The sequence below is a fragment of the Pochonia chlamydosporia genome, chromosome 1 (genome assembly GCF_001653235.2).
Source record: "Pochonia chlamydosporia 170 chromosome 1, whole genome shotgun sequence".
In the NCBI taxonomy this organism is placed as follows: domain Eukaryota; kingdom Fungi; phylum Ascomycota; class Sordariomycetes; order Hypocreales; family Clavicipitaceae; genus Pochonia; species Pochonia chlamydosporia.
In genome coordinates this window covers 5,003,853-5,029,119 of record NC_035790.1, presented here as the reverse complement: position 1 = coordinate 5,029,119, position 25,267 = coordinate 5,003,853, and the positions used below count along the sequence as shown (strand labels likewise).

Sequence of the window (25,267 nt, the reverse complement as noted above, 5' to 3'; positions counted from 1 at the left end):
CTGACACAAGTCACGGAAAAGTCGTCATCAGATGCATCAAACTGCACGGCAGCGTGGTCTAGGGCTGCAAATCCATTGACAGACTTTATGCTTGATGTTTCGTCAACAAAACCATCCAGAAATCCTGACACGCTCCCAACTGACAGCCACGCCAGCCATGCCGATGCACGATACACGCGCCATGTTGAGGCAGCTCTGAAACAGCGGATGTAAAAAAACATTGGCTTGAGGCTCAGTGTCCCCAATGGAACCAAACACTGATACCAGACCAGACTCAGTCGAGAACACAGCCCGGAAAGTTTTGTTCTCAGGCATCCTGGCCATCACTCAGTGCAGTGCCGGATGTGTGCCATTCACTGCTGGTGACAATTCAAGGTTACGACTTCGTACTTTACCTGCCCCCCTTGCATTGACATGAATGGCACGGGTTACGGGTTTGGTCTGAGTATGGGAATGATTTTTTCCAAGACAATAGTGGATTGACTCTGACGTGCGGTTGTACAGTACTGATGAATCAACTCATATCTCGACCAACCCCAATGTGAGGCTGTTGGCCCTCCACAACACACCAGACACTATGTTGAATCAAGGGTCTTTGCCTAGCCTCCGAGTCCAGACTTCGACCGATATGTGACTTCGTATCCTCCCTGGTCGCGGGAGGAACATCGACTTTCAGATCTCCATTGGGAAGAGTCTCCGCCTCAGCAAGCTGACCGCAATTGGAATAATTGAGCGTCTTCCCCTGACTTTTTCCGTCGACACTACTCCGTATAATACTTGTCACATTTAATTGCAATCATTGTCTTCCTAGGAAGCCTGGGTGGCGCTGGTCCGCCGCCACGCTCAGTCACGGTCTGTTGTCTCGACTCCTTTTGCCTCCCCGTGTTTGCAAGCCTTGTCCTCGTGTTTTGGACTAGCGACATGACAAACACGGGCTTTGAAACCCAGCACACAACTAGCTAGTATTTTCTTTCTTTTTATTTTTGCCTTCGTGTTTTTGGGTGATGAAACGGGTTCATCGCATTCTGCTTTGATGTCGTGCCCTTGCTAGACCTTTTCCTTTTTTGCTCCCCATGTTGAAGGCCCTTCCTCCCTTCCAACGTTGTCGGCACTTGATATCCCAACCACCGGCCAGGTTGATTTTGTCGTCATAGCCCACCAGACTGGTTGACCCCTAACCTAGTCCTAGTCCGTAGTGCGGGAGTATTCTGTGCAACCAGACCAGACCAGACCAGACCATTGACACCACTCGACCACCAGACACACAGACACGAACCTGGCGCATTGAGACGCCCTGGTTGGGAGTCAAGTTTGCCACACACTTCCGTTCTGGTCAAGGGCCAAGCTTCCTGTTGCCTTCCCCCTCACGCCGACCACGGCCGATACCCGACTCGCTGCCTGCGGCTCCGTCGTGCTTCCTCTCAGCTTTGGTTGTCCACCACCAATCAATTTCTCCGCGAAGCTTTACCAGAAAAGCAAGAAGAGCTGGTGCTCAGTGCTTCTGTTATCCCCCCCGCATCCTTCCTACCATCCCTCCGAGAGAAGTCACACGGTCAAAACTCGTCCACCCAGCCTCTCTACAAGACGTCTACTACCTGGCCATCACTCGCCATCAAGGTGCTTGCTATCGGCCTTTACAGCTACCAACTGATGGTCGGTTGTAATTGTTGACCTTTTGGCAAGCATCGACCTTTGTCGGGAGTCCTATCGCCGACGTATAAGTACATTTCGAGTCTGTATTACAATTCATCCGATTAAATCGGCCAGCGAAGATGTTTGCTACACAACAGTATATGGAAGCTGTCGACGCGGGACGAAAGCGGTTTAGAGATGAGGAGGAAGCAGCCAATGCCGCTTCTGGCTTTGGAGAACATAGAAATGTACACGACAGCAAGCCATTCCATCCTCCAAAGTCCATTGCTAATCATCCTTTAGAAACGCATTCAGTCACTTCCACTTCGAAACCCTCCAAGACCAAACCAGCATAATGCGTCTCCTAGTATTGTACCATTAAATGCGAGCCCTGCCTCCGTTGGCCCTCGCCCTCAGCTCGAACCATGTCCATCTGCTTCAGTTGGGGACATGGCGCCACCACAAGATGCCGAGATGGACATGATGGATACTGTCAATTCACCACCTCCAGTTCACGATGAAGCCGCACCGCCATCTACCTTAATGCTTGACCAGTCAACGGGTCGTATGCCCACACCTATCCAGCCAAGTTTTGCTGCACAAGTTAGGGGACAACATCATGAATGGGCCGCTGCTGGGCAAAGCCAGATAACCCCCAATGGCATTGCAAACCTTGGCCATCATGTCGTCGGTATCTCGCAAGATCAAACTGTCCCAAGAGCCATGGCCGGTGGGCCAGATTGGCAGGTTTTGCAAAACACGCGACGGCTGCCTTCACCAATCTCCGAGCTTGGTGACCCCAATATGCCTGACGCAGCTGATGCAGCTGGCGCCATGATGATGGACGATTGTCAGGACCAGTTTGTTCACCCAAGCCAGCTGAGTCCAAGTCATGACGCGATACCCGAACAATCGTCTCCGATGCACGCAATGGAACACCCCAACGCTATGATTGATTGCGACTCTCATCACCATCATGCACAGCACTACGAATCTGACAATGATCCGTCTTCTCCGTCTCCAAGCCGCAAAGGACATCAGCGCAGCAAGCATACCGTCAACAGCTGGACATGGCAACCCGGCATGAAGAAGAGCTTTAGCATAGGATACAGGTCAGATTGTGAAAAATGCCGGCTCAAAGTTCCAGGCCATTTCAACCACATCGTGATCTCATAGAAGGGGAGATCCTGGACGACAACGCTCAAGATATTGAAGCAGCTATCACAGGCTGGGTAAAGGCCGTTGAGTTCCGAAAGAGGAGGCACGTGCCACTTGAGGGACATTTTGAAGAGGCACAAAACTGTCCCTGTACAGTATCCGTGTCAGTTTAGAACGCGTTGGATCGTTTAAAAATACACCATTGACTGGGAGACAAAGAGGCGCGACATTGGGTTGAATTTGGGCAAATAAAAAGGGAGCGTGCTTAACTGCACATTGGCATTGGCACGCTTGTGAACTAGCGATTTCATGAGGTTCTGGTTTTTTTATAACTACACCACGAAGCGGCATTTCCTTTGTAACTTTGATACAGAATATCTTGGCGCACAGGCTACACTATCGGCTATCACTGTACCGGCGCATTACAAATATTTCACCACGCCGACTGGATGGCGTGGTTCGACTCCATAGCACTGTATTTTGTACTACCATCAAGAATTTAATTTCTCTCTAAGAATACTTCCCCTGCTACAAAGTGATGACATCAGAACCCATAGTAGAATTCCCGGTGACGACAATGCCATTGTTTTAATTTAGTGTCAATATGCAAGTAGTTGGGATGAACCCCCGATGTTATTACATACAAAAACGACTCCTAACGCCAATCTAATGCACAGCCCATCTACAAAGATATGATACATGTTTTTGCATTCCACCTCCTTCCCATGCCTCGCTAGATCACAGAGCATATGAAACGAAAAGTAGTTCCCCCAATCCAGAGCAGGCAAACTCATCATCTCTGTCTGGCTACCACGGCCACCAGCCGCGTTTGCCCGCCTTTTGCCCTGAACTGCCAGTATCCAAACCCAGTTGGTCCAAACTACCGCCATTGATTTGATTTTGCCTCTCTGTTTCCCATATACCCTTCGCCTTGGTCTCGATGGACTGCACTACACCACCCTCAGTACCAACTGCCGTGGAGGCAGCGGGGGTCGTCGTCTCAGCAGCCTTTGAGCTGCCAAGCAGGCCAGAGAAAACACCAAATACACCCTTTCCTTCCTGCTTCTCAGTATCCTCCTCCCCTGAGAATTTTGGTTTCAAATGTTCTTCGAAATGCGTCCGGTGTTCAGGTGGCGACAGGAGCGGCGGTAGTTTGATGCCCTTCTCTTCAGCTTCGCGGTTGGCTTCTTCAACCAAGAGGATCTGTTCTTCGGTCGCAGTGCCCTTGAGGTAGGCTATACGCGCGGCGGCGAGGGAGTCGGCCTCGAGTTTCTTTTGGGCTTCGATCCATTCGGCGCGTCGGGCGCGGTTGTACTGGAGCATGTCCCAGACGGAGTAGACGCTGACTACGCCTGCGACGGCTGTGTCGATTGTCAGTATCTGCATTGAGACTCATAGATTGCCATGACTTGATGTAATTGTGTAGAAAGGGTTCTGAAGTCGTACCTGTGAAGACGACGATGCCACCAACGGTCCATCGATGCGCCACGTCCAAAAACCTCCTCGACGCATCGATAACTCGATCCGTTCGGCTAATCTGTGCCTTTTGCGCCGCAATGTGCGCCTGTCTCAACCGTCGAACCCTCTGCTCTGGAGTCTCACCAGGAAGCCGTGGCGAGGGCTTCGGTGTCGTCGCTGCAGCTCGTCCTCCGGCCGCACCGGCTGTTTTAGAGGTGGCGTGAGGAATGGTCGATGTGAAGCGTGTTGCGTCCTTGACGCTTCGGGGTCCCATTCTAGACGCCATGGTGGGCTAAAGGGGACTTGTGTTGCAGAAACACTTGACGTGGGAGGGAAAATGTCAAGTTGGTTCGATTTGGGGAGGGCGTCCTGGAGAAATGGCCTGAGGGATCGGCTCGTCGTGAGATTTTTTGGGAGTGGGCAGCTGAGTGGTGAATTCGGCGCTTGTGATTGGGGCGGGAAATTTTCGGGCACAGCAGCTACAGGAGGGAAGGTAGAGGAGCACCTGATTTTATTGGGAGAGTGTTGCTACTTTGCATGTGCAGAAACTGGTATTGATTTTAGTGTTTACGTTTCTACATTGATGGAATTTCTTAATGGCCGATTGAGTACGGATTACAGAGTAGATGTGGAAGTGGAATTGTGCATATTTGGCGGTTGGGGAGAACTGGAGAGGCAACGCCCAGCCTTCTCCGTTCTGGACAAAAGGCTTCACTGGCACTCCGATACACAGCCCGAGCAAGTGCCAACGTTCATTTGGCTTGGTGTCAATAATGGTAAGATACTTGGACCGTGACTGAACGTATAGGTCTGGGCGATGACCAGCTTGCTACGATGAATGTCATGCGAGGATCCGGCTTCTGAGTTGGCGTCGAGAGGCATGATCACGCGTCAAGACTCTCGCATGCTTTGCAACAGGGAGCTTCGTATCCTACAGAACAACAGTTTATGTCAAAACACACAATTAAATGGACAGATTTACCTAAGTGCACATGGGGTCCTATGACATATCCATTGCCCAGCTACCGGCTACCCAAGACGCGCTTCCATCCATCACAATCCTCCTCCAGTCTTCTTCATGACGCCGCTCAAGGCGACGTTCACAATGAAAACGAGTTGAAAATCAAAAATTGCGCCCCCCATGGCCCCGAAGGACAATGGAGCAAGGAACGACTCCGCGCTGTGCAATGCAGGCCTTCCATACTGAATCCCCCGAATCTTGAGCTGGGGAATTCGGAACAAGGTAAGTATGAAGAAGAAAAGAAGGAAACTAGCAAAAGGCGGGAGGCCAGACGGAGTTTTATAGCTGTTATTTGCTGCCTGGGGCAGCCACCTCGGCCCCCTGCTTAGTCACCCTCGACGCCGAATTGATATTCCGGATTCACGTGACCCACACTTTTGCTTCAATTCTCGCTTCCTGAGCAGTGGAGAGGGCACACCCCACCAGGTACGTATCTTTCGTAGGGCACGAAAACCCTTCAGACAATTTGTCGAGCCTCCTCCTCCGAAATTTCAACGCCTACCGAACATCGACAACCGGAGCGAGTTTGATCGCAAGCAGGCACAATGGTACGAATACCCCGTTGATTAGAACTATATGCATGATTTGAATCATCATTGCTAACGACAATTCTTTTTCCAGGCGATCAAGCACAACCAGAAGATTGTCAACAACCGTGAGCAACCCTCCACATAGACCGATTCGACGACAATGGCCTCGATGACATCCGACTAACATTTTCTCTAGACTTCCGCAAGGACTGGCAGAGACGGGTTCGCACCCACTTCGACCAGGTATGCGATATTCGAATCCGACTGCACGACGATTTGGGGTGTAAATTTTGGTTATTGTGATATTGACTTTTGATACTTGAACAGCCCGGAAAGAAGGTCTCCCGCCGCACTGCTCGTCAGGCCAAGGCCGCTGCTCTGGCTCCTCGCCCCGTCGACAAGTTGCGCCCCATTGTGCGATGCCCTACTATTAAGTACAACCGCAAGGTCCGCGCCGGCCGGGGTTTCACCCTGACCGAGCTCAAGGTACGATATTCTCGCTCGACCAGATGCCCTCCCAGAAACCGATTGGTGTCGCCAAAATCTTTACCTGAGAGAATGGAGAAAACGATATCAGATTTGGGAAGGAGATCTGCTGGAACGTTGAATTTCAGAACCGGTATTCTAACATGATATTCACAGGAGGCTGGCATCGCCCGACCTCTGGCCCGCACCGTCGGTATTTCCGTCGACCACCGCCGCCAGAACCTCTCCGAGGAGAGCCTGGCCATCAACGTGGCCCGCCTCAAGGCCTACAAGGAGCGCTTGATCTTGCTTCCCCGCAAGTCCAACGCCCCCAAGAAGGGTGACACCAAGACCGACCTGTCCAAGGTCAACAAGGCCGCCACCATTTCCTCCGTCCTGCCCATCGCCCCCACCGACCTCGCCGTTAAGGAGATCAAGAAGAGTGAGATGCCCAAAGCCGTCGAGGGCGGTGCCTACACTACTCTGCGTATGGCCCGAAGCAACAAGCGATACCAGGGTGCTCGTGAGAAGCGTGCTAGGGAGAAGGCTGAGGCTGAGACTGCTAAGAAATAAACTGGCAAAAAGGGAACTGGTGTTTGAGGGTTTTTTGCTCTTTGCGTCTCTTTGGAAGTGGCTACGTCGGTTCGAGACTCGGAAGGAGTTCTTGGCCTGGTTCATGGTGGAGAGATACAATAGGTCTAGGTCAAAAATATTATTGCATGATCACCGGCTTTGCCCTATGTATAGAGCGCCAATGGGAAATGTTTACGTGAACCTTGTCTCGAGAATTATGCTTTCGACGTGACAGTGAGGTCTTCTGTTCTATATGGTGCTTGAGAAATTTGAAAGCCTACTAGTTTGGACCAGCACTCCGTCTATCGACTATGTCTTGGTTCTATCCGCAACAACAAGTTGGGTTCCAGTCCGTACCAGATTCTGCAATACAGCAAGCTTTTCCGGCGACAAACCGCTTTCAGAATTCTTTTTCAACTCGGTGCACAATATCAGTGCATTCTCTCTATCCAGCTTCAACATGCTTGCCTGCTGTTTGGGATCTACCTGCTGGGGCTCAAGTTGCAGCTCGCCTGCCTCTGATGAAAAGGCTGGACCCAGGAGCGACTCTTCCGGTTTGGATTCCAAGGCAGGGTTTTCGTCATCTGTTGGCTTTTGGCCGGTGATGGTTTCAACCAGGACTGCCTCTACTGCCTTGTCGTCCAACACTGATGCAACAACTCGGGCGCCGTCCTTGGACCTAGACATCAATGCGAGCACGAACCATACCTCGGAGCGCAAAGATGGCCATTTCTCTTGGGTGATGAGAAATCGAATTGGGGCTTCAATCTGATGTTCCTCAAAGAATCTCGCTCTTCTGGCTTCGTCAGTGTGGTCGTTGGATCCCGAAGCTTGCAAAATTTCAGAGACTGGTGACGAATAAAGCACTCGACAGATACCGGCCACACACCTGGCGGCCTCTACTTTGGTTGGCTCCGCATCTGAACGCCCAAATAGTGAAATTATACCATTTGCGCTGGACTGTTGACTGGCAGAGTCTTCCAATGAATCGGAATTGACTACAGCACAGATCTGGCGAACATTTGAGGGGCAGTTGAGCAAAAGTAGACGTGTGAGTGAGACTGCAGCGAATTGAATCAGGGGTAATGTGTCGAGCGAGAATATTCGTGGAACACATTGTGGACGAAGCAAAGCCTCGAGCTGAGTTTTATTGTCTGCAGGGATTGCCAAGTTTTTGAGAAATGAGCAGGCAGCGTGAAGAAGTTGAGAGTCGGTAACCGCCGGGTTTGCCAAAAGGCTGGCGAGCGGCTCGTGAGCCTTGTATTCGTTTACCAAAGCAATCGACGCTTTATCAGATCGGGACGTATTTCCCAGAGCTAGGCATGCAGCTGTTTGCAAGGAAGCATTGTTGCCACGAATCCAAGCCAGGAAAGTTTGTGGTACTGCATCTGGAAGAGGGTAGGCTGCTACAAATTGGTCGTTTCCAGAAATGTCGGCCAAGGTTGAAAGTAAAGAAACACGCAACTCCTTCAATTGCGCGACGGCGTCTTCGTCATCAATTCCGTCAATGTCAAGTCCAGCGTGGATGTAATAAAAAGTATCAACAAACAGTCCCATCTTGTCTTCGGTTATTACTCTCAACTGAAAATCCTCATTCGCCAGGTAAGCCACTGCCACTTCCACGAGTGCAATGAAAACATCAACATCCTCTTTTGCCTCTGGCTGATTAGCCAAGCTGAGAAGGATGTTAACTGTGGATGGGTCGGCGACGGCAAATTCTCCTTCTTGTGGAACAAGAAGCGCCAGTATTTTGCAAATATGTGGTACAGTTGAGGCGTGTTTGGAGATGTGCGGTAGAGATAGGATGGCCACAAGTTGCTTGTTGAGTTGGGACTTGGATGCCAAAACTTGAGCAGGATCTGAATACATTAGTAAAACGTCTGTTGTGGAAGGGTTTTAGAATGAATTCTTACCGTAGTCGACGAGTATGTTGTAAATGACAGGGATATTGAGTGGTAAGAGACTTTGATCGGTTAAGTGCTTGGTGATGGCTGATAATCTGTCGTTTTCCACAACTCGAGCTCGATTCTCATCTGTATCAGCACAAGAATTCCCTATCAAGCGTAGAGAGTGTTTGTGAAGATTTTGTCTCAGACCACCCTCTGCCAATAGATCGAGAAAGAAGCCCAGAATTCCAGAATCACCGAAGGGCAAGCGCCATGCCACTATATATTGGTAAGCATGTATTCGATGAAGAAATCAAACTCTTTAGCTACACTATCTAGAACAAAACGACTCACCATCTCGACTGCCATCTCCGAGCTTTTCTGCTACCAAATCCAGCTCCTCAGACCTAGCTGCCCAAGCTTCCTTGCATTCTGTGAGTACGGCAGAGAGCAGTTTCGTCCTTCTAAGGCGGTCATCAGATGTCTGTGAAGAATTTTCAGAAGCGTCTGGTTTACGACTGCTACCATGCTCTTGGAGCAAAGTAGCAACCTCCTGTGGTGTCATGATGCCGGTCTTTACTGTCCTGTCAGGTTCAGCTTTGTGAATAGGTCTGAGAGCAGAGAGGTTGACTTCTCCACATCTGAGTCTTCTTTGACAGCATGGACGCAAGCCACATATTTGGCTGTGAGAGCAACAAATAAAAATTCATAAATTCCTTAACAAAATAAGACTTGCAGATACTTAGATTTAAAATACCTAGATGTTTATTTAATCTACCTAGTCTAGGTAAAGCTATACTAATCAGTGATGACAACTCTTCTCCCTGCTGCTCGAGGAGGTAAAGTACACGGCAAAATCCCGGCTAAACTATTTCCAGGCCCAAGTTCTTCCGACCACGGAAACATTCGCAGGCGTTGCGCTGTGAGAAAAATCCAGAAAGCCGCTCCGAACCCTCAATCCTCACTCTCAGTTTCGCGCGAGACGAGGGACATTCCCCCAAAGGCGGCCCATCAAACTAACACAGGGTCCTCCTGTCACAAGAACCACTATCGCCAGTGACTACAGTTGAGTCGACTGACTTTTCACAATGGTACGGATGCCGCCTGGTCTCCTATTCGCCTCCACGACAGTTGCACAATTTCCGAACAGGACTTGAGCTTCGTCGCAAGAGTCCCAGCTTTGTTTGAGACGAAACCACTAACATGTGTGATCTAGGCGCATCGGTTCGTCGTCACCGCCTTCCTGACAGGCTCCCGAATCCTGGGCCGGTCCTTTATGGCGGCCTACAAACAAGCCCAAGCTGCGTCACAATACCAGCGCGCGCAGGCCAAGGCTGGAGGCGGCGCTTCAGGACGAGCCTCTTTATCGTCAGGCATGACTCTGGACGAGGCCTGCAAAATCCTCAACGTCAAGCCGCCCGCTGGCGGTCAAGCCAACGTCGAAGAAGTCATTGAGAGATACAAGCGACTGTTCGATGCCAACGACCCGCAAAAAGGAGGCAGTTTCTACCTACAGAGCAAGATCGTCCGAGCCAAGGAGCGATTCGAGCGAGAATTGGGACCCATACGAGAAAAGGTCGAGCAAGAGGCTGAAGTTAAGGAAGGTTGGAAACCAAAGGTCTACAAGGACAAATAAACGATACCACCAAACCACCCAAGCGGATTCTGTGGCCTGACAAGCGCATATGTTTAATCATTTTACACAAGTATACGGTTCACTCATGTCAGCTTGGGGCTCAGCTTGGACGGGGCACAGCAACCCTGGATAATTATCTGAAAGTTTTAAGGAACATGGCCATGACGCAACGACACGCGGTATCGCGGACACGAGGCTAGGCTTCCTGTGGGGATGAGAATTTTCATCATTTCCCTTTGTATACATGTACATCTTCACTCGACTGCGGCATGGCACGGCGTTTTTTATGGGCGGCACATCTAGAGGCATGAAACAAAATGGCCGCTGGACACCGGGATTAGACGAAAAGAAAAAGATGCCTTGAGCTTCATGTTTAATATACTTGTACAATATGACACCTATATTTTGAGTTGCTCTGCAGATATTCTGTACACTAGTGATTTTACAACAGTACCAACAACAGAACAGTATCTCACTGCTTCCTCCTCACCAAGCCCTTCCAAAAGTCAAAGCTATTCTCATCACTCTGCAATGTCCACATCTTACCCGTCCCCCTGCCCTCCGCATCCGTCTCCTCAACCCTCAACATACCCCAGTCCCTCGTGATACCCAGGACCCTGGCCCTCACACCACCCTCAGCTTCCAAAGAGATTGCCTGACCCGTGTGCAACCAGTGGCGGTAGTATCTCCGCTCCAAGTTTTCAGAGAAACCTTCGCGGCGGAACTGTGCATGAAGTGACTCTAGTCGTGTTACTATTCTCGCCAACAACGTTTCCAGATGAAGAGGGGACGCATTTGGCGGTAGGAGGTCGGAAATCGACGTCGTGGGACGAGGGTTGATGGCGTTGATGCCGATACCTAAAACGATTTGGTACGAGCCGTCGCAGTACCCGCATTGTGAGAGAATGCCACCGATTTTGACATATGTTTTTGATGATGCTGGTTTCGTGGGATCGAGGGCATCTTTCAGGTCCATGTTAGTATGATATGTTGGGGTGAGGTGTAAGAGAGCTTACAGATGTCGTTTGGCCATTTGAGTTTGATGGGGAGGTTCTCGTAGCCGACGTCGTAGGACTGAATGGCTTCCACAATTGCTATCGCGGCGATGTACTGGATGAAGACTACTGGTCGAGAAGCAGCCAGGTAAGCAGGGTGGTTTATGATGGTTGAGAACATGAGACCCCCTGGCGGCGCGACCCAGACGTTGGTTCCTCGCCCGCGGCCGGCAACTTGTGTTGCAGCGGAGAATGTGAAGCCAGTTGGGAGTTTTGATATCAGTTTAGGGTTCCTGTTTAAAGGTTAGTGTTGTGGTCAGGAAGGAGAGGTGGGATCATGACTTGGCTCACTTTTCAAGTAAAGAGTTGGTGCTGGTAATGACATCGCCATACATCAACATGTTCCCCCAATCTTCTGCTCTATCCTCTATCCTCTGGAATCTCCTGAGACTAGAATAGTAAAGCTTATGGTTGAACCGCGGAGTCATTTCCTTCGTCGGCAGCGCCCGCTCGTGGGCAATGATGTTCTTCGTAATGGCACCGTAGTCGACAATTCCCGTCTCACCTGTAGGGTGGTCGTCTGCGCCAGGTAGGGACCGTTGTAAATCTTCCAGCGTGAGACCATCTTCGTCACTTTGGATGCGGAATTTATCCGCTTCGCCGGTGATAAACTCCTCCCCGTTCTCCTTGTCAATGACGTCGCTCCAGGAGCACAATAATTCAGAGACTTGGGAGTTGTCGACGGCGGACAGGTGAAGATTGGAAAGCGTGGGCAGTGATTCGTTTTCAGCACTCACTTCCAGGCCGAGCTTCTCAAGACATGCTCCTAGGAAAGCGAGCCTTGCGGCGTCATCTTCCTGCAGCTTGACGATGAGGTTGTCGTATCCTGGGATCGTCGGCTGTGGTGACAGGTTGGCAGGGGAAAACCTACCGAGTGTTAGTAATTCAAGGCCATTCTGTCGATCCCCGAATTGGAACTTACTCGGGATGCGGCCCAGATAGTAGAGCCTTGCCATCTCCAATGTGACAAAGCACCAGGGCAGCTTTCCCATCACCTCCATCCACATCCAAGTCCTCATCGTACGAAGCCAAAACCTCTACTTTGCGCCCAGTCACCTTATCCACGTCCACAAAAACACCACCGCCATTGTAATAGGATGCAAATTTTTCCGGGATACTGTCCTTGAACGCTCCCTTTGTGACCTTCAGGACAGCAGCACGAGCCCCTTTCTCACTGTGATACTCGAAACCCTTGAATGCGCCGCCACGACAAGTCCCGGGGAAGAAGCCCAGTTCTCTGCTCCCAATAACCTCGAGAGGCTTGTTTCCTACCTCAAACTCGCACTTGCTACTTCCGTAGTATCCGCCGGCACAAAGGCCAAGATACGAGCCACCTCGGCGAACGAAGTCACTAATGTGGCGGTTCCCTTCGCCGTTGAGAACTCTGCAGTAGCCTAGATCCGCGCCGCCGGGTATCACGAGCAGCGCGCAAGTAGATGCCCATGGTTCCTTGAGAAGGACTGATTCTGAGATGGGGATGACGGCGTAGTTTGGCGAGAGAAGTCGGCGGAGTGAGTACATGCACTGGCGGACTGATTCGGACGTAGTCCCCGTGCCTAGATAAAATGCGCAACGTCAGTAATTGGACCTAATTGAGCGGGAAGAGTGGTTGTTTACCCGTATAGACGAGGACGTTGAGCCGTCTTGGAGTCATGATGCCTCAGGGTCTCAACCAGAAATTCCCAGCCGTTTGATGGGGAATGAAAGTCGTGCCGCTGCACCCGTCAATCTTTCCCTCCGTCACCAAACTTTGTTGCCGACAGTTACGCACGCAATGGGATCACAATCTTCGCGCCCTGAACCAGATCAATCGACAGCGTCCCAGGACGAAAGTAAAATTCCCTCGGCAGCTAGTACGGAGCTCGTAGACGATGATGAGCCGGATGAGTGGTGAGTGGACTCGACTTTTCTCAAACACGGCGTCGTTCGGGTCCTGTTTTGCCACGAAACAGCTCCAACCCGATGCTAAGCTGTGCACGCGGAACACTCTTGCTCAGAAACTTGTGACGCAGGGATAAGAGAATATTCAGCACTGGATGTGCAGGTTAGTTGTTCTTTGTCTGTTTTATGTTTATTTATGTGTTGTTGCGGCTTCCGGCGTGGGACGGGGATGTGTGCTGCAGTTATAGCATTGGCTGGGGGCTGACATGAGCTGTCTGGTGCAGATGAGAATATGAGGATGACCGATTGTTACTTTGAGAAGAAAGATTGGAGGGCATGCGCTGCAGAGGTAGGATTGAATACTCATCATCCTTCGCTTTGAATCTTTATGCACGATTTTCACCGCCTGTTGCCTTTATTTTATTTCTTGTTTTATTTCTTAGGAGGTAAGCACTGACATGATGCCACTCAGATGGAGGATTTCAAACAGTGCTGGAAGCGCCATGGGAACGAGGAACGCACGTCGAGCAAAGACGCATAAATTGCGCAATATCGTGTAAGATAGACTATGTAATACTATATCAGACACTATTTATTCATCATCGTCCTAATTCTTACCTCAATTGTCCACTGTGCTCGATTAAGCTGCCATTGATGATGAAGCTGCGCCGCCAAACTGAGCCTGGACCTTGTGTGGGGCGCCTCTTGCAAAAGTCACCACCAACAACAGCTCCAATCTTCCCAGCTTCACAATCTTTCACATCGTACATCTGTTCCGAACCACACCTCAATTCGCCACAACGCCAGCACGCCTTATCACAAACGTCCTTCCACCCTCTCATCCGCACGGGTAGTCGTACAAGACCATGATTCTCTCGCGACGAGCTGCAATTGCAGCAACACGGGCACTCACACCCCGCGCACGATGCATCATCCCCCCAACTCGATTTTACGCAACTTCAACCGCCACAGCACCAGCTCAACCCTCACAAAGTCCCGCAACACCCTCAAAATCAAGCCCCGCAGCTTCAACAGCGAGCAAAACTAACAGCGCCTACAAATCGAGTCCCAGCGCCAGCAAGAACACACCCCTCACCGAAGCCGATGTGAGGTATGAAGCGAAGACGATTGCCCGCCCAGACGGGTCCCAACCATCTGTCGACGTGGCAGGCATACCGGTGATAAATTGGGCAAACAGCTTCCACGGCATATCGTCCAAACCAGTGACAGAAGCGCAGTTCAAGGTCCTCATGGCGCCCCTCGCCATTGAGGATATCGAAGTCAAACCCGATGGCGTCATCTACCTCCCCGAAATCAAATACAGGCGGAAACTGAACGAGGCATTCGGTCCCATGGGCTGGGGGATGATTCCCAAGGGCGAAGCCGTGGTTGGTAAAGCCATCGTCACGAGGGAATATGCACTCATTGTCGACGGCCGGTAAGTTTACATTGGTAAAGCAGCAAATATATCATGGCGAGGCACTGACGCTTTTACAGGTTCGTATCTCAGGCGCAAGGCGAAAACTCGTACTTTTCGCCTGACCAACTCCCCTCGTCGATTGAAGGGTGCAAGTCGAATGCCATGATGCGGTGCTGCAAGGACCTGGGCATTGCTTCGGAGCTCTGGGATCCTCTTTTCATAAAGTGGTTCAAGAAGACGCACATGGAGCAGGCGTGGGTGGAGCATACGCCTACCAAGAAGAAGAAGACATTTTGGTTCAAGAAGGGCGAGGTGGAGGTTTCGTATCCGTATACCTTGAGCAAGTGAGCTATAGAAGCGGTGTACATACTAATAGGGCTACTGATAGTGAAAGGCCGGAGGTAATGAGCGAGAGTTGGTGTGCTTGTACGATAGTTTGGAAAGTCTCCATGGGATCTGGCGTTGTTAGAAAATTACTGTCAATAGATCAAGTGGATTTCGTCTCCAATATACAACCGATGTCCCAGTGACAAAGACGACACATTTCGAGAGATTGGCATCAACGTCAGATATATTACTAGGGTGTTGGCTCAGAGCTATAAAAGCTCGGTGAATCTAAACCAAGGCGCAGCAAATTCTACATGTGTATCCCAAACTCCTTCCCGGCCCATTGCAAGTGAAGCACCTAATCTTCCTTTGGACCACCCGGGCCAGGAGTCGTATCACCACTGCCTCCCCAACCCCACGGCATCCAGGAACCGCCAGCGCCGGATGGGATATTTCGCCGACGTAGATTCGAGTCATCTTCGGTTCCGCTCTCGGCCTCGACCTTTTCAAAGTCCGTCTCGCTGCGACTCTTGCTCAACGCACTAAACATGCTGAGTCCACTGGGTGGTCGCTGAGTAGCCTCCTCGTCGTCTATATCGTGCGTGCTAGTACCCCCAAAGCCTCCCGGAGGCATGCCACGTGAGCCCCCATCCCCATCACGTTGAATCTGCTGAGCCTCACGATCCAAGGCACTCAACACAATGTTGAGGCGCTCACGTTGCGCAGCGATAAAATTCATCTTTTCCGCAGAGCCTTGCACATGCGGAGGTATCAGGGTTCCCGAGTCGGTCATGTTTCTCCCAGACGTCCCGCCGGGGCTGCCGGCAAACCCGCCTGCGTTGGAAGCAGCGGAAACTGCGCTCGCCAACAAATTGTAGAAGTCGTTGCCGGTGTTAGCGGCACCAGCCCATCTCGTCGTCGGGACACTAAACCGAGCCAACAGCGACTGCGTGTAGCCCTGCGGCCCGACGGATGACTCGGCGGGTGTGGGTTCGGGCTCAGAAGGAGGGAGGTTGAGGATATTGGTTTTCAGATATTCGATGGCACGGCGAAAGTAGGTCATTCCGGCGGCCTTGAGGCGATCATGCGCTCTGGAGATGAACTCGTCGATACTGGTTTCATTTTCCTCGAGGAAGGGGTGGACTTTTTCCTCGTAGAGGACGCGGGCGCCCTGTGTTTGGGGGAGGATAAGGTAGAGGAAGAAGAGTAGGCGAAGATAGCCGTAGAATGGAATCCTATTGAATCATGTGGTGTTAGTTGAACTGTCGTGTTGTGTGGTTGGGAGGGTGGGAGGTCCACGCACCAAAAGAGGATAAACGACAGCCACGACTCAACCAGCAAACAAATGCTGAAAACGACCCAGTACATGAGCCATGGCGTCAACTGGGCGGGATCTGAAGTCTTGAGAGCCTTGTACGAAGCGAATATCGGAAAGAGGAACGAGGCGATGGAGCTGTTGAGACGAGCACATTAGCACACGATGCTCGCATGTTGCAGTCGCAAGGAGCACGAGGGGTGACGACATGGCGGCGGGGCAAAATGGGGTACTCCATACGCAAATCTGGAGTGCGTCGGTACTTACGACAAGAGCATGGCAAAGAGGTCGAACATGATGACGGGCGCGCTTGTCGAGGCCAGTGGCCCCAGAGCTCTGGATAAAAAAAGACCGGATGGAAAAAATATTGCAAACAAAGAGCTCGTGGTATGGTTTGTCCGCTAGAGGGACAGTGTCGAGATGCTAGGTGTGACTGGGAAGAGTAAGCGACAGTAATACATGAGGCTTGGTGAGAAGAGGAGGAAGTTGGAGTTCAAAGTTGAGCATGGACGCACGGCAAGGGAAGATGGAACAAAGGCTGGCTGCACGGGCTGGGCTCAAGTGTTTTGGTCTGGTGGCTGAGGTGATGCTGAGTGACATGGACGCTGAAAGGTTGCTGACTGGTGCACTGAAGATGCGACGGATATAGAAGCAGAGGGGACCAGTTGACATGGACATGGACATGGACATGGACGCGTGACGTGATGTGACCTTGACGGATGCGGAAGCCTTCCATTTCTCAACTTTGACTTGATGCAAGCCACGGCCCAACATTAAGCACAAAGGGTCTTGGTCGCTGCCAGATGTGCCAGGGTTCACAGCCAGATACCCGGCCCGAGTAAATGTTGCACCGCTTTTTTAAATGCAATGCAAATGCAAGTGTGCTGGTGGTGCAGCAAAAGAAGCAAAGGACGTCAGTCGTGCATTGTGTGCTCAGTGCTCACGTCGCCTTTCGCTGCTGGTCTGGTCAGGTCTGGTCACTTTGAGACAAACTTGCTCAATTTCCATGACCATGGATCAAAACTCAACTCAACCCAACCAACCTAGTGTTCAGTACAGTGACACCTGATGTACTGGGATGCAAAAAGATGACGCTAACCCCACGTTTGATCTTCAGAACCAGCGGCTTGAGTGGCTCTGCCATGTGCGGATGATGGGAAAGGCTGAGAGGGCAGCTCGTGTGACTGACTGCATTGGGTATGAGGCCGTGCCATGATGGACTTACCTGCAGATGGGTCAGTATGTTGGGTCAGCGACAAGACAACGCCGTGACTCTGTCCGTTACACAGTGTTGTGAGTGAAATTTTTCTTTTCTTTTTTGAAAAGACAAGAATAATCCTCAATTAGATTGCAATCTTCAAACATACTCGCAGCCATCGATTTAAATGCCCGTCTGTCCCAAAGAGCCACGTTTCCCCCGAAATGAAGCTAAACTCTTCTCTCACCTGGCGCACCCTCCATGACGTGGTTTCATCCCAGTCATTCCGAAAGGACAGTTATGGGATGGGCTTTGCTGCTGGTGCCTGGGCAACGTCCACGTATCCTTGAGAATTTATCAGTAATATTTTAAGAAGAGTTGGCATTGGAACAAGTTGCTATTGTTGCAGTTTCGTCATACCTGATGCATTTCTATCAGGCAGACGGATTTGTTGGCGGCATTTTATGCAACTGTCATGCAGTTTCCATTGATACCCGAATATTGTTGCCAATTTTTTACATCAGGCTACGTCCATTGCGAAGTATATTAACCAGCTGTAGATATGATGCCATCAACCTTTCGTTTTATGCGGTGAAGTGATTGCCAGTACGCCATTACTGTGAACATGCCATGACTGACCAGAGTCCCCAATAAACAGGCCAGCAGTTCTGAAATTCTTCACTTATTCATCAAGCATCTATTTCTCTAAGACCGTCTATGCAATATCCAAATCAGCCAATAAACGCCCGTAACTTCTCTTCATCCATAATCCCATTCTCATCCAGCCTCGCCGTCTCAACTACCTCGCCATTGACACGCTCAAACCTAGCCAGCGTAGGCACCCCATTCACGTTCCAATTCTTTCGAAACACATTTTCAGGGTTTCTCCATCTAAGACACCAAGTCAGTATTTGCTACTAAACAAAAAAAAATTCGGGCAATTCAGCGGACGTACTCTGGTCTTTGTCCAACCTCAACCACCGACACTGTTGGTGCGTTTTCTCCGCCAAATGCCTTTTGCACATGCGGCCATGAGGCCCGAACGTCAGGACACCACGGCTGCTTGGTCTCGGGGTCTTCGGAGGAGATGAAAATGACGAATGATTTTGAGGCGGCGTTTAGCAGATCGAGCTGCTTTGCCGAGGCGGGGACGACGAAATTCCTTGAGATGGGCATTGTGCCTGATGGGGATTTGAATAGAGGTAGGTCACCGAACGATTCTGTGTACGTTTATGGTAGGTTTGGTTGTAATATTGGAGATGCTTGTTTCGTCAAGGCAGGTTCAATGTCTGGATGAAAATATCATCAGTTTAAGGTTGATGGCTTTTGTCGGCTCTCAGGTACTTTGTGGGCCACTATTTGCGGGGTACCGAGTTGGTCTTCTTACGTGGTCACTCGACAATTGACGGAGTGAGTAAATGAGTGAGTAAATCGTAGTTGTGATGGGTATTACAAGAGCATACAGAAGATTTTATAGCATAAAGCTTTTCAAGAATCTTCTGTTGTATTACCAAATTGTGGTGCCAGTTGCGTCAAAATCGCGCCTTGGACGTTTATCCCGATTGGTGGAGGCTGTGATTGGGATGACAAATTGAAGGTGCATACTTTTAAGTTAATGGCTGGCAGCTTGCAGAGTACGCAGTGATGGTATGGAATCAAACAGCAAGACAGATACATATTCACCTATTTACGATTAAATGGTCACTAAATGGTCGCCTATTGAGAATTGTCATCTAGGGACTATTACAGCTCAGTGGAAGGCAGTAACCAAGTAGGAAGTATATTGACGATTAACAGCCTAGGTACAAGCAGCAACATGAGTGCACAGGGAGAATTCCGGATCATTTGGTATTGATGGTTTTCCATTTGATGCAAATTATTTCGAAATTATATGTACCCACTGCATTTATCTCGGGCAATTTCTCAAGTGTTGTCTACATCTATTCCTGCTATGCTCCCGCGGAACTGGTTGCGAAAGAACTACTTAACAAGTATTCGTCAATGTGAATTTCCGGTGAGGATACCGAGGTCTACGAGACACTCCAAAGCTACTCAAGTAGGATTGACATTTTACCACACCTAACGAAGCTCGCATTTCACAACTCGCTTGTCGTCATGTCACACAGAGACAAGACGTCAACCTATCAGCTCATTCAACAAGTTTAAGTATCAATTCGCTAGCTAACTAAACAAAACACCATATCAAGTTTCACCATCCCAGCCTCAATCATTCAGCATCTAGCCAAACATACTAACGAGCCTCACAGACGCAAGTCCAAAAAGACTAGGCCCATACCTGCAAGCAACACACACACCGCCCAAAAGGCCGGCCCAAGACAAAAGTCCTCTCGAAATAAGTATCCTCTGAAGAACCTTCATCGTCGCCGTATCATTGACCCACGGGAAGGGCTCACTCTTGGGCGTCTCCTTACCAAGGAACTTACACAGAGGATCCCAACCATCCTGTGCCTTCCAGATCAAAACCTCTCGACCACGCTCCTTGGCCTCCCGCAACACAAAATCCTGATGGGCATCGTACAGTTCCGGCCCCAACTCAACACCGAATTTCTTCACCCATCGTTTCCCCATTTCCTGGTGAATATTGTAGTGAATACGGTCAGATGTGCACAGAAAGCACATGGCGTAATACTTGAACGTCATATACAGGCCAAGAGAGTTTGTGAAGCTCTTCATCCATCCTTCGCCGCCGTCCTGGCGCTGGTTCAACACAATCGCCGCATCTGGATACATGTCCATGAGGTCGTCGATGAACCAGCACCCCGGAAAATCAGTCGTGGCTTCATACCCGTCGAATATTTTGTGAAGTATTCGTCTTCGGCGTGTCGTATCTTTCTCTTGGATCGCCTCGAGTATAAGTTGGCTTCGTTCAGGATGGGGGAGAACATGCGCCATGTGCATACACGGGGCATACCCCAGGTGGGGAGATTCCAAGCCAGCTTGTAAAGAAGACGTGGCACATCGAGGGAGACCAGCTGCTATGACCTGGATTCGTGGCCCGAGAGAGCTCCTGTCCGCGGGGAGGTTATCACTGATGAACCGCATAGTTGATATTAGTCGTATAGAGTCAAGAACGTCTACCGGAATACACTACAGAATAAGAATAAAAAGGAAAAACGAAGAAGGTGGGCATGAGTCCAGCCCAGCGAACCTGCAGGAAAGCCTCATGTAATAAGAATTTCTATTTGCGTCGATTCTGCCTTTGTCCGGCTGCATATCCCATGGCCCATGCATGGCGCTGTTGGTTCTCACGACGCTTTATTATTGCTGCACACTGTTTCACACTATCACGTATGGTGGTCAGCTGCTCCCTTGGAAAAGATAAAAAATCGACATACTTGGCGCGACCGATGTCCAATTATGCGGCCAGTTACTTCGAATCCTGTCACATATCAGCCTTATGACCGCCCAATGGCGCTGTGTATGTCCTTTCTGAGCAGCGGTTCGTCGCTTGGGAGTGTGAGGTGTTGGGGATGTCAGCCACGCTTCTCGCATTGTTTGTGACGTCAAAACAATGTGTTGTGCAGGGAATGTATTTAAAGATAGATCGATTTGCCCGATTTGGGTCCGTTTGAACGATTGACTGTGAGACACGAGGCGTTGTTCTTGGTTTTGCTGCGTGGCGGTTCACCCACCTACGATGTTAGTGCTGACTGAGCATCAGCGCTGATGCTGATCGTTGTTGTGTATCGCTGTATAGTTCCTGATTTGATCAGTTTGACATACAAATAGTCGAGGACAGGTTTATCATAGAAAGGTATGAGCCTAGCACATACGTGAGTTTACGTCAATACTGTGGACAAGGCAAACCAACCAAGTGGTCGGTTCACACTCGGTGAGAAACATCGTACAAGCTGAATGAATAAACAATTTACCAAGTCTTACTTTTCGCTAATTGGTTACCTATTTGATTTGCTTCTGAACACGGGCATACCAATGTATTATTCTTATACCAGTTCACTCGATCTGAAGACACCCCCATAGCAGCGTGATGGATTCAAAGCCGCCATGTATAACACAGCACCTACGACCACAGTTCCTTGGCGATATCCTCAACAAGTTTAAGCTTATCAAACATCTTCTGTTCCGTCATGCCGTCCGCACCCACCGCGACACTAGCAAATCCACATTGCGGGCTAATACCAATATTCGCCATGGCTTCCTCAACAGTTCGCCCCTGCCCGTCGGCAATTATCTTGGCTGCCTCGCGCACACGACTCTTGACCGTCTCTGAGTCCTCGAGCTGCGGATCTTTCGTGGTGACTACCCCGAGGACAACGTTTTTACCCTTGGGCAGAAATCGCAACGGCTCGAAGCCACCGGAGCGAGGGTTGTCGTACTCGAGGAAGAAGGTATCGTAATGTAGAGTTGTGAAGAATTTCTCTGCAATTTTTTCATACGAGCCCTCGCTAAAATGCATCGATTTCGAAAAGTTGCCTATCCATCCATGTTAGATATCAGTGTCCACGAGTGTGCTTGTCTTGGCTGTGAAACCTACCTCTGCATACGTGAAGCCCAACATGCATATCCGCAGGTCGATCGGCAATACAATCATTATGTGCCTTCAGATACAGATCAAACAACTTGTCCGGATCGTCTCCCTCAGCTCTAAGCGACTCAATCATCTCATCTGAGCAGAAATACGCAAGAGTAGGGTCATCAATCTGGAGGTTCCTCAGTCCAGCATCGTACAACGTCTTAATCTCCTTTCTGTACGCCTTTGCCAAGTCTGCGAAAAACGCTTCGTCATTGGGATACACGCTGTTGTCGTAGGATTTGCCTGGCGCAAGTCGGAGATGGAAATAACAAGGCGGTGGCATGGTGAATTTGCATTCCCCCCATAGCTCCTTGGGGACCGAATCCCGGAGTAGTTTCCAGTTTTCGAGATACGGACTGCTTTCGTAGGTGATTTTGTCATGGCACACTGCTGCCATCATGTACTGTTGCCCTGCTTTCTTGAGGGCTGCGATGGGCGGCGCAGACAAGCGGGCGAGATCCCATGGTACAGGGCTGACTTCTCGAAAGCCGCCTAGCTTTTCGAAAAATCCTGAAAAGTAGTACTTGCGATCGAATTCGCCTGATGACAGAGCTCGGACGCCATGGGTGCGTTGCTTCTCGACAATGTCCGCGATGGCCGCTCGCTGACCTTGACGAAGCTCGGTTGGTGTGATGGCACCGGCGTCGGCTTGTTCTTGGAGACTTGAAAGGGATGCCGGCCGTATCAGGGAGCCGATATGGTCCGCGTGAAATGGAAGCTTGTGTGACGCCATGACGAGGCTTGTGATGGTAAAGCTATTCGTGACAGAGCAACATCCACAAAGGCTTGGAGAGGGGTGTTTCTCGATGGTTCGCCATCGTCGTGTTTTTCGTTTCGGCTGCTTTTAATGCTCAGATTTAGCCTGGTTGGCCAGGGATGAGCTTGGACTGGCTGGCCACCTCCAGCTTCCCCTCATGAGGAGTAGAGATCGGATAGCTTGTCGGCAGTTTCGGCCATCGTCATCGGCGGCACGCAAACAAGGAGTTAGTTATGTTGCCATTTGCGGGCCGTTTGTCCCAGATGATTGATTGACCAGGGGAGGGAGCATCGACGGAGCATCGCAAAACGTCCGACGTGGCGTCTGCAAACATGGCTGGTGGCTTGCTGGTTTCCGCTTTTGTATTCTGGTTTAGATGGAGTTGTCGATGAGCACTCCATTGGCGTACAGTCCAGAGGTCGGAAGAATAATGGGCAAGTCTACGGAGTACGGAGTAGCAGGCGGGTAAATGAACAGATCGTCGTCCCATTATTGCCGATTCGCTTGAATGGGGTCCATGCCTGCTCTGTCATGATCATGTAAGGGACCAGAGATCCATATTTCTGCATTCACCTCCACCTCCATTTATTATTCTTCCTTATTGCCGGCAAGCAGATTACGCGGTTGAGCGGTCGGGCATTATTCTCTTGATGCGGCAAGTGCGGGTACTTGACTACTAAATGCATGGTGCTGGCTGAGTGCATGACGCTTTGGTTGCCGACAAATCGCCAATGTAACTCACATCGAACGCGACAAATACTATGCAAAGAACACGGTGGAAATATGCGAGTCTTGCAAATGTTTGAGTATATCGTAACCCTCATTTCTGCGCAATTGCTCACATATCCCAGACCGAAGCATGCATAATGCTGTGTCACCATCATCTACATTATCCATCTTGGCGGTTGTAAATGGTCAATCGTAATCGTACATGCATGCAGGCTCGACAAAATGCGGACGACGGCATCTACCTGACAAACTGGATCACCGGCAAAAGTTTGGTATTATTCTTAAATTATGGTTTTCGCACTTTATATTGGCGAGGTTTCAACATGTCTCTCAGCAGACTTGTCATGTTTTGATTTTTCCTATTCGGGTCAACTGGATGACACAGGTAGTTCACCTGCACAGCATGTGTCCTGGACTGCACCAATCGTTACGATGACAATGTTACTGGCTGCGATGAGTCTGAGTGTTCAATTGTGCTAAATTATTTTTTGCTGTTCAGTGTCTCACTGAGATGGCCTCCCTCAATCCAAGTAAGAGACTAGCCAGACGCGCCTCATTCCAGAGCCCATCCCCACAACCGACAACCCGCGTGTTTGTATGTGTAAACAGCAGACGCAGCTAGTGGTCAGGACAAGACATCTTCAGCTCTGAAGAGGGGGATGCCCAGTCTGTTTGTAGAAATTGGTGCGTATTGTTATGCGAGAGCCGGCTGTTGGAGAGTTGTTCAGCTCTGGTCGTGAGGATGAAGTTGCTACAAGTTGGCAGGAATCAGGTGAGTATTGGTAAAATTTCTTCCAAGTGGAATAAATGTCATCGTCATAATGTTTCGTAATAATACTTTTGGAATGTCTCCTGCTGCATACAAATGTTTGTTCTTTTGTGTAGGGAATACTGTGACGTTGTTCATGAGCGGTCTAGAACAACATGTTCATCTGTCAAGACTTAGTAATAGTTGTCATTATGACAAAACAAGGTAATTTTACTGCCACATCTAAAAGTCAATAGCAACAAGACGAAGTTCTGCTTCTCCTGCTCATAATGTAAGTTAAATTTTCGCATCTATCCACGACGGTAAACACTTTGAACAGCAGTAGTTTATGGCTATGAAATTGCTACCCTATACGAGGCCAAGATTTTACAAACCAGACTACATTCCCTCCTTCCTTCGCATCTGACAGCATCTCATGAGCCCACCAAACTTCCCCCTACCACTACGCGTCGCCTCGCGTGTCTCACTCTGTGGAACCGCGTCAACAACCGTCTGGTAGCAGCTTGGCAATTTGGAGAATGGAAATATGGACGCAAATTCTCCGTGCAGGGCACCTGCTCTGCCGACTCTGAGTCCCTCCCAAGATGGCTTCGACGACATTGGACTTGGAGCGTGATGGAGACCGACCGTCCTCAATGGTCCTGTTCGATAGTGCCTTTTCAGCCCTACAGTTAAACCACACATTTTCTCTTTAAAATGCAATACCGGACTGTGTCCACAAATTGGAATCAAGTCCAAAATACTAGGCCGCCGATTCCAAGATTTGGTTCTTGAAGCGATTGAGCTCCATGCCAATTTGCTTGTACGGGGCCATCAATAACCCGTGAGAAATTCTAGGAACGCGCTATAACGACTTATGAGACATTACGGAATAGGAAATATCAAAATAAAGGCGAGATTTC

General features: G+C 49.9%; 13 protein-coding genes across 13 annotated transcripts; 5 read left to right on the top strand and 8 right to left on the bottom strand.

The window, feature by feature from the left end:
* Positions 1 to 1,772: 1,772 nt before the first annotated feature.
* On the top strand, positions 1,773 to 2,808 carry VFPPC_13050 (hypothetical protein; the record flags this gene model as incomplete). Its single annotated transcript, XM_018290827.1, has 2 exons — positions 1,773 to 1,880; positions 1,936 to 2,808. 2 exons carry the CDS (start codon positions 1,773 to 1,775, stop codon positions 2,806 to 2,808), a joined length of 981 nt encoding a protein of 326 aa, XP_018149723.1.
* A 789-nt stretch (positions 2,809 to 3,597) lies between these two features.
* On the bottom strand, positions 3,598 to 4,534 carry VFPPC_01308 (cytochrome oxidase c assembly domain-containing protein; the record flags this gene model as incomplete). The annotated part of the gene is made up of 2 exons (XM_018281158.1): positions 3,598 to 4,151; positions 4,237 to 4,534. The coding sequence occupies 2 exons, from the start codon at positions 4,532 to 4,534 to the stop codon at positions 3,598 to 3,600; spliced, it is 852 nt and encodes a 283-aa protein (XP_018149722.1).
* A 1,280-nt stretch (positions 4,535 to 5,814) lies between these two features.
* On the top strand, positions 5,815 to 6,837 carry VFPPC_13049 (60S ribosomal protein L13; the record flags this gene model as incomplete). The annotated part of the gene is made up of 5 exons (XM_018290826.1): positions 5,815 to 5,817; positions 5,891 to 5,924; positions 5,996 to 6,042; positions 6,127 to 6,285; positions 6,442 to 6,837. The coding sequence occupies 5 exons, from the start codon at positions 5,815 to 5,817 to the stop codon at positions 6,835 to 6,837; spliced, it is 639 nt and encodes a 212-aa protein (XP_018149721.1).
* Positions 6,838 to 7,146: 309 nt separating this feature from the next.
* On the bottom strand, positions 7,147 to 9,288 carry VFPPC_13048 (armadillo-type fold domain-containing protein; the record flags this gene model as incomplete). The annotated part of the gene is made up of 3 exons (XM_018290825.1): positions 7,147 to 8,696; positions 8,751 to 9,002; positions 9,078 to 9,288. 3 exons carry the CDS (start codon positions 9,286 to 9,288, stop codon positions 7,147 to 7,149), a joined length of 2,013 nt encoding a protein of 670 aa, XP_018149720.1.
* A 523-nt stretch (positions 9,289 to 9,811) lies between these two features.
* Positions 9,812 to 10,359, top strand: VFPPC_13047 (mitochondrial import inner membrane translocase subunit TIM16; the record flags this gene model as incomplete). The annotated part of the gene is made up of 2 exons (XM_018290824.1): positions 9,812 to 9,814; positions 9,940 to 10,359. 2 exons carry the CDS (start codon positions 9,812 to 9,814, stop codon positions 10,357 to 10,359), a joined length of 423 nt encoding a protein of 140 aa, XP_018149719.1.
* A 472-nt stretch (positions 10,360 to 10,831) lies between these two features.
* VFPPC_01307 (biotin apo-protein ligase) lies at positions 10,832 to 13,068 on the bottom strand (the record flags this gene model as incomplete). The annotated part of the gene is made up of 5 exons (XM_018281157.1): positions 10,832 to 11,322; positions 11,376 to 11,647; positions 11,706 to 12,281; positions 12,337 to 12,970; positions 13,032 to 13,068. The coding sequence occupies 5 exons, from the start codon at positions 13,066 to 13,068 to the stop codon at positions 10,832 to 10,834; spliced, it is 2,010 nt and encodes a 669-aa protein (XP_018149718.1).
* Positions 13,069 to 14,161: 1,093 nt separating this feature from the next.
* Positions 14,162 to 15,063, top strand: VFPPC_01306 (mitochondrial genome maintenance protein; the record flags this gene model as incomplete). The annotated part of the gene is made up of 2 exons (XM_018281156.2): positions 14,162 to 14,733; positions 14,793 to 15,063. 2 exons carry the CDS (start codon positions 14,162 to 14,164, stop codon positions 15,061 to 15,063), a joined length of 843 nt encoding a protein of 280 aa, XP_018149717.1.
* A 337-nt stretch (positions 15,064 to 15,400) lies between these two features.
* VFPPC_13046 (pathogenicity protein) lies at positions 15,401 to 16,653 on the bottom strand (the record flags this gene model as incomplete). The annotated part of the gene is made up of 3 exons (XM_018290823.1): positions 15,401 to 16,277; positions 16,346 to 16,495; positions 16,625 to 16,653. 3 exons carry the CDS (start codon positions 16,651 to 16,653, stop codon positions 15,401 to 15,403), a joined length of 1,056 nt encoding a protein of 351 aa, XP_018149716.1.
* Positions 16,654 to 16,780: 127 nt separating this feature from the next.
* On the bottom strand, positions 16,781 to 17,131 carry VFPPC_18724 (hypothetical protein; the record flags this gene model as incomplete). Its single annotated transcript, XM_022430293.1, has 1 exon — positions 16,781 to 17,131. The coding sequence occupies one exon, from the start codon at positions 17,129 to 17,131 to the stop codon at positions 16,781 to 16,783; it is 351 nt and encodes a 116-aa protein (XP_022285963.1).
* A 1,155-nt stretch (positions 17,132 to 18,286) lies between these two features.
* On the bottom strand, positions 18,287 to 18,731 carry VFPPC_13045 (hypothetical protein; the record flags this gene model as incomplete). Its single annotated transcript, XM_018290822.1, has 2 exons — positions 18,287 to 18,446; positions 18,511 to 18,731. 2 exons carry the CDS (start codon positions 18,729 to 18,731, stop codon positions 18,287 to 18,289), a joined length of 381 nt encoding a protein of 126 aa, XP_018149715.1.
* A 56-nt stretch (positions 18,732 to 18,787) lies between these two features.
* Positions 18,788 to 18,961, top strand: VFPPC_18725 (hypothetical protein; the record flags this gene model as incomplete). The annotated part of the gene is made up of 1 exon (XM_022430294.1): positions 18,788 to 18,961. One exon carries the CDS (start codon positions 18,788 to 18,790, stop codon positions 18,959 to 18,961), a length of 174 nt encoding a protein of 57 aa, XP_022285962.1.
* An 832-nt stretch (positions 18,962 to 19,793) lies between these two features.
* Positions 19,794 to 20,618, bottom strand: VFPPC_01305 (TPR repeat containing protein; the record flags this gene model as incomplete). The annotated part of the gene is made up of 1 exon (XM_018281155.1): positions 19,794 to 20,618. One exon carries the CDS (start codon positions 20,616 to 20,618, stop codon positions 19,794 to 19,796), a length of 825 nt encoding a protein of 274 aa, XP_018149714.1.
* Positions 20,619 to 21,597: 979 nt separating this feature from the next.
* On the bottom strand, positions 21,598 to 22,843 carry VFPPC_01304 (methionine synthase, vitamin-B12 independent; the record flags this gene model as incomplete). The annotated part of the gene is made up of 2 exons (XM_018281154.1): positions 21,598 to 22,010; positions 22,072 to 22,843. 2 exons carry the CDS (start codon positions 22,841 to 22,843, stop codon positions 21,598 to 21,600), a joined length of 1,185 nt encoding a protein of 394 aa, XP_018149713.1.
* Between the last annotated feature and the right edge of the window lie 2,424 nt (positions 22,844 to 25,267).